General features: G+C 37.1%; 1 protein-coding gene across 1 annotated transcript; it reads left to right on the forward strand.

Moving 5' to 3' along the window:
• The first annotated feature begins 1,482 nt into the window (after positions 1-1,482).
• LOC113275882 lies at positions 1,483-2,898 on the forward strand. The gene is made up of 2 exons (XM_026525459.1): positions 1,483-2,413; positions 2,529-2,898. Exons 1-2 carry the CDS (start codon positions 2,362-2,364, stop codon positions 2,789-2,791), a joined length of 315 nt encoding a protein of 104 aa, XP_026381244.1. The 5' UTR covers positions 1,483-2,361; the 3' UTR covers positions 2,792-2,898.
• The last annotated feature ends 4,084 nt before the right edge of the window (positions 2,899-6,982 follow it).

Here is a 6,982-nt window from a genome sequence, read left to right on the forward strand (position 1 = left end):
ATTAGTACCGTTGATGGGAAACTAGATAATTACAATTTATCTTTTGTTTTCGATTGATTTGATTGACTAATGGTGGTTGAACTTTGATTGCACCTGGTTTTTTTATGCTTGAGAATCTTCTCTTCTGATATAAGATTCACTCAAACTAGATCGAAGTTTCGACAGGGATCTTTAGACCGTTGTTAGTGCTAAAGACGATCTTGTGATAATCCATCGTTAACAGACTCCATTCTATGCGTGATTGATTACAAGAGATTCAAGTAGTTGTGTGCAGGTGTTTATTGAAGATCTAAGAAGATTTGAAGACAAAGAAGAGATAGAAGATTTCTGACTTGGTTATATAATCTTTGTTGTGCACAATACTTGTTTCGGTAAGAAAAGGATCCAACTATAATCGGTTTATCCTTGTGGTAGATTAAATTGATTAGTTGAGTAGATCGACATCAATACAGTTCTTTGTGATTAAAAGTATTGATTGTAATATCTTACGATAGCATGTGTCAGTTGTATGACCATAGTACTGGTGGTACTCGCAGTACTCCTTAGCCTCCTTTGTTTTATATGGTTGTTTTTTATGAGGTGTCAAACTCACAAAAAATATATTCCTTACTTTTCTTACACTAACAAGTAGCACAAGGATAAGCAGGTTCGTTCCTAAGGGAGAGTTGACCTAAAGTTTTCGATTTAATTTATGAAAGTATGAATAATGCAAAAACTACGAAACAATTATGAAGGTAAACAATGAGGATGAGAATGATTAGGGGTTCTTTCTCCACTAGTGAACATGAATCTTTTTCAAAATACGTTTACTAACAATCCTAGACAACTTATAAGTTCAACAAGTCCATTTAACTCCAAAATCACTTCGTAGAATAAGTTCTTTACTCGTGCCTAGTCAATCAAGCCACTTTGAATATGCTCTCTAGTGTAACTTAACTAACCGTTATGTTCTATGAGTCGGATTGATCCTAACCACATGCTCGTAAGTTCGACATGTTAACTTAGGGTTGTCAAATACACATCAAAATCCACAACATCCCATTGCAACGTTGAAGCTTTTCTACTTATGATTATGTCCTCTTAACAATTACGGATTAAGACTCCAAAATCTTGCATTAGTTTTGCAAACAAGTAATCTAATTGGCCACTTAAATTCCCTGCAAACAATCAATGGTCATAATCGCCGCATAAGACAAACAATAAAATGATATTAAGTAGGGGTGCACATATCCTACCCTTACCCGCCAATCCTACCCTACCCGCCAGTTTTTTAACCGTATCCTATCCTATCCACTATTTGGCGGGTAGGGTGACAGGTAAACATTATTTCATCCGCCAGTTAGCGGGTAGGGTGACGGATATAATCCGAAATTATCCTACCCTACCCGCTTACCCGCCTCATATATGTAAAAGACCAAATAATCCCTGTACTTTTTTAATAGTAGTGGGAAAAGGTCGATTTCCATCGACGATGGTAGCAAGTTTAGCAGAATATACCGTTGAACATGCAGATTTGGGACCAATCGGAGATATTTTAGCTTCATCAGGAGGTGTGAACTCATCAGTTTTAGTAATACAGCAACATGACGGGTATATCTTCATCAAGAGGTGTGAACTCATCAGTTTTAGTAAAACCCGATATTTCCACATTCAACATTTTGATTAACTGTTGTTGTAAACTAGTCCAAGTGAATCACGGGTTCTGTTTGCTTGGAGAGATTATTAAGAGAGGTCATCAGCCTAATGTTATCACTTTCACTACATTGATTAATGGGTTGTGTGTTCAAGAAAAGATTGACTTTGCATTCAAGGTGTTCGAGAAAATGATCGAGACAGGTGTTCTACCTAACTCCTTCACATGTAATACTCTATACACGGGCTTTGCAGAACTGGTAAAGTTGATCTTGCTCTTCACCTAAAAAACAAGATGGTGAAATGGAACTGCAGACCTAATGTTGTTTCATATTGTGTGATTATAGATACTCTTTGTAAAGGAGGTTTAGTTGATAAAGCTTTAGTTCTTTACTTCTTTTCTCTGAAATGCGTAAAGATTTAGATGTTGTTTACATTTCTTTGATCAATGGGCTTTCTAGTTCAGGTGGCTTGAATGAGGCCAAGAGATTCCTTGAAGAGATGGGCAATAGAGTAATCTCTGCAGATGCAAAGACTTATAATTCTATCATTCATGGTTACTGCTTACATGGTCAATGGAAAGAAGCGAGAAGATATTTTGATCAAATGATGGATCGAGGGATTATATGGCTAAGGGTTTGAACAATATCCATATAATCTGAAGAATAAAGATAGATGAACATGTCTTGGCCATGGGTTGCAGCGTTAAGTAGTTAATCTCTTTAAAAAATGACAGCGGAAGATAAACGACTTGATTCAATGGCAGACTGCAAATTTCAGGGTATTACTGTGTTCATTTTAAAATTTCAAAATTTATTGCAATACTACAACTTCGGCCCTCTTGGCAGTTAATCTTGGATATTAAGGATGATGTTCTTTCGTTTTTGATCGCACAGGCACTGAAATCAACTTAAAAATGGGGTACAACGAAGAGGGCGGAGAGGGAGCTTTATCTGATAGAAATGATCAGGAAATTGTCACATGCTGTTTCTCCTGGTCGAACAAGGTTGGATGTCAACTATGGTGTACGAGCAATGATGTTGGTGGTGATGAAAGTGAAATCTCTACTACAATGTTCATGTCTAGACACACTTCATTTTCCAACCCAGCTATGCCAGTAAAGCCTGATCGCAGTACAATGACATTCATGATTGTTTGAATCACAATAAAGTGTCTCTACTGGGTGTGGAGGAAGGTGAGAATCTGACAAGTTTGATTGAAGTAGCTGGAATCTCAAATGATAATTGGAAGTACCAGATCCAGAAGAGTTGCACTACACTCAGAGATTAAAAAAAAAAACGATTATACCCGCCACCCTACCCGACCCGCCAGAGAATGGGTTGGGTAGGATCTTACCCGTTTAATGGCGGGTAGGAGGGCGGGTAAATTTTTTCTTAACCGCCAGTAAACGGGTAGGGTGGCGGGTATAGGTCATATCCTACCCACCCTACCCGTTGTGCAGCCCTAATATTAAGGATTAAAAATCAAGTCACATAGCTTCCGAAATATCTCTAATCAAACAAGTATTTAGCTACAGGAGTTCATGGCGAGGAAACAGGAAATTCAAAATGTGAAAAATACTAGAACCCCCTACTATATGGGTTCAACCATATACAAGCCCCACAAAATGGATCTTACACCCTCAACTCCACACTTTCCGTTTTTGATATTTCTAGGCCCAGAAATATTTTTTTTGGGGCCTGGTTTTCAATTTTCCCGGATTGCTGACGTCATCAGGATTTTTAATAAAAGTAAAAATACCGAAATTAACCTTCCCTATTTATAGACGTTTTATACCTACCAGAAACTGAAAACCAAATCAGATTCAGCTCTTTCTTCTCTCCGCTCTCGTTCAGAAACAGAATTGGAGATTTTTCTTCAGACGAATTCGTGAATTTTGATAGTTTCATACTGATTTTCGTTAATTTGATAGGAAGAAAACGAGAAGAAGAACAACATAAACGAGAAGAAGAAGAAAACGAATTTTCTCTCAATTCGTTGAGGTGTATTCGTCTGTTTTTCAGATCTGACGAGATAGTGAAGCTGCATTGATGAACAACAAATAGGTTTGTTCATTTTTAGCTTTTCTGTTGCTTGATTCACTAGTTTTGTCATCGATTTTTTGAATCTCGATCTTCTACTGATTACGATTTTTGTTCTGTTTCGAATTTGTTGAGTCTGAGAAGAGGAAGAAGACAGTTGGGAATACATAAATCAAAATAGGTACGAATTGTGATTTCGATTTAGTTTTCAAATTCAATTGATTTTGATTTTACCGTTTCGATCTATTTTTGTCACTTTTGATACTTACACATGTTTTTGTTGATGCTTACACATGTTTGTTTGATACTGAGAAGAGGAACAAAATAAACATTGTTTCAGAAGAAAGAAAACAACAAATCTAGGTAAGAATTTTATGTTGTTTTTGATTTCAGATCTGTTTTCAAATTTTTTTTTTGAATTATTTTGTTGTTCTTTCATGTGCGATCTGTTAATTTGTTGTTTTACTTTTTGTTGATACTGAGAGAAGTATGAAGAAACAATTTTGTTTCAAAAAAACAACTTCAAATTGATTTGTATACATGCTGTTTTTTTTGTTACAGTATGTGTAACTTGAGGTTACACATATATATCATGTTGTATTTTAAGCATGCTTAAAGAAGATGCAGAGTTTTTTAGTTGCAGCATGTGTAAATTTATTTTACACATATATCCTCTTTGTATTTTTAAGCATGTGTGAGGAAGATGCAGATGTTTTTTTAGTTACAACATGTGTAATTTTAGTTTACACATATATCCTGTTGTATTTGAAGAATGTGTAAGTTGAAGTTACATATATATGTCCTGTAACATGTTTTATTTGTAAACAATTGTATCATCTGTATCTTTTACTTATATTTAGCTTGCCGCATAGAATATACTTCTCACGAGGGGGCAACGCCCCCGAGTGAATTGCGTTCGTTTTCAAATTTTGATATTCTTATTGTGTATTTGATATTTTCAGGTTGTCATGGCTGTTGTTAGTTGCGCTGCTGTTAGTTGCATTGCTGTTGTTCGCTACTTTTCTGATTTCATTACCCTGCGTGTTAATACTGATATCAAACTTGATGAGTTTAAGGAACAAGTTTGCAAGGAATGGAAGCAGTATACTCCACTTGGTATTACTTTCTTCTTTCGAGAAAGTGGGAAAGATTTTCCGCTTGACTGTGATTTTTCTTTGCAAGCTCTTATATCTATCACAAATAGTAAACAGAAGACCAGTGTTGATATTTTCTTGCAAAATGTTCCTCGTGTGGCCTCTTCCTCTAGCTCTAGGGCAGATTCTTCTATTTCTAATGGGTCTAGTAGTTCGTCTTCGTCCACAAACAATCTTACTGTTGCAATGTATTTGGAAGATAAAAGTAAGCCAGCGAAACCTTTGTTATCGGATGGTTGGCCCAAGGTTCTTGGTGATATTGGCCATGTGTTTGTTGAAGGAGTTAAGCAAGTCAGGGTTGCTTTTACCAAGTATCGTCTTCGCACTGGTTTCCAAATGATTGTAACTCACAATGAGCGTTCTAGGTTCACGGCTAAGTGTGCAGATGAAAAATGCGGCTGGAAATTCCATGCAGCTTCTATCGATGAAAGGAATGAAATGTTTCAGGTAGGTTTTCCGTGTTCTGTCATCTAATGCTTAGCATATGTTATGTTTTGTTACAGTATGTGTAACTTTGGTTTACACATGATGTTTTTGGCACCATATTGTGTTTTGGTTGAATTGTTTATATTTTGTATGAATCTCTTCAGGTCAGGTCTTATAACCCTGAGCACATTTGTGGTGCTGGTGGACGCAACTTGAACCAAACTTACTCCACCAGCTTCTCGTCTAGTTTGATTGAGGAAGAAGTTCGCAAAAATCCTCACAAGAAGCCCAAGCAAATTGCTGCTGATTTCCAGACCAACTATGGGATCAACATGGAGTACTACCAGGCATATAATGCTAGGGAAAAGGTTTATGATACGATTTATGGCGACGATGTCAAGTCCTACTCGCACTTGGTATGGTATATTGATGCTATAAGGGAAACCAACCCTGGTAGTGTGATAAAGTTTGAACGTGAAAATAAACAGTTCCAGCGGATTTTCATCGCATTTGCTGCATGCATCAAAGGGTACCGGTTTTGTCGTCCAATGGTATACTTGGATACTACTTTCCTGACTGGTACATTCAAAGGTTGCTTGATGGCAGCTACTGGGATCAATGGTGGTAAAGGTATGTTTTTTATGTGTTTTTTTTTTTATGAACAACTTCAGTTGACAAATAACTAACAGTTACACATGTGTAACTCTCAGTTACACATTACTTTACTCAGTGTGTAACTAAGAAAATAGCATCTGTAACCTTAAGTTAAATATTTGTTTTAGCATGTGTGAAACTTATTATTCTTTCGATTCTGCACAATTTTTTTGTAGGATTTTTCCCCCTTGCTTTTGCACTAGTCGATTCTGAGACGATCGACAACTGGGAGTGGTTTTTAAGGAATTTGAAAGAAGTTGTTGGTGATGGGAGGCCAATCACCTTCCTTTCGGATCGCCATGAAGGACTCTTGCAAGGTGTTCCACTTGTTTATCCAGATGGGTTCCACAGCTTCTGCTACTATCATTTGACGAAGAATATACCCATCACTGCAACAGATCCTAGGTACTCACTTGTGATGGACCATTTCCGAGAGGCGACATACGCACTCTCACCTGAAAACCATGCGAAAGCCATACAGAAGATTAGAGATTTGAACTGCGATTGGGTGGCTGATTACATCGAGACAATCCCACCTGAAGCATATGCGAATGCCTATTTCAAAGGTTGTCGGTATGGACGAACATCTAGTACTCTAGCAGAATCAGTCAATAGCTGGGTTCTGGTTCACAAGAAGATGCCTGCATCTGCTCTTCTTGATCAGGTTAATTGAGTGTGTGTGTGTTTTTGTTGTCTTTTTATTTCATGTTTTGTCACTTTATGCATTGATGAGTTTTTTTCTCCTTTTCAGATTAGGAGGAAAATAATGTGTTTGATGGCGGAGCGTCGTGAAATTGGTGCTAATATGATGACTCCATTAACCCCTGAGTATGAAGAAAAGCTTGTGGCTCTTCAAGATGAAGGTTTGGCTTGGGAAGTATTGGTTGCTAGCCCTACCGTGTTTGAAGTTATTAGTGAAAGGTCTCACATGGTGGACCTCGAACACGAGACTTGCACCTGTCAAAGGTTTGGTTTCTTATGCTTTTTTCTTCTCTTTGTATTTCTTTGTTTAAGAATGTGTATATCCACTTTACATTAGATATATGCATGTGTTAATAATAGTTACAAATTTAT

This window comes from Papaver somniferum, chromosome 4 (genome assembly GCF_003573695.1).
Source record: "Papaver somniferum cultivar HN1 chromosome 4, ASM357369v1, whole genome shotgun sequence".
In the NCBI taxonomy this organism is placed as follows: Eukaryota; Viridiplantae; Streptophyta; class Magnoliopsida; order Ranunculales; family Papaveraceae; genus Papaver; species Papaver somniferum.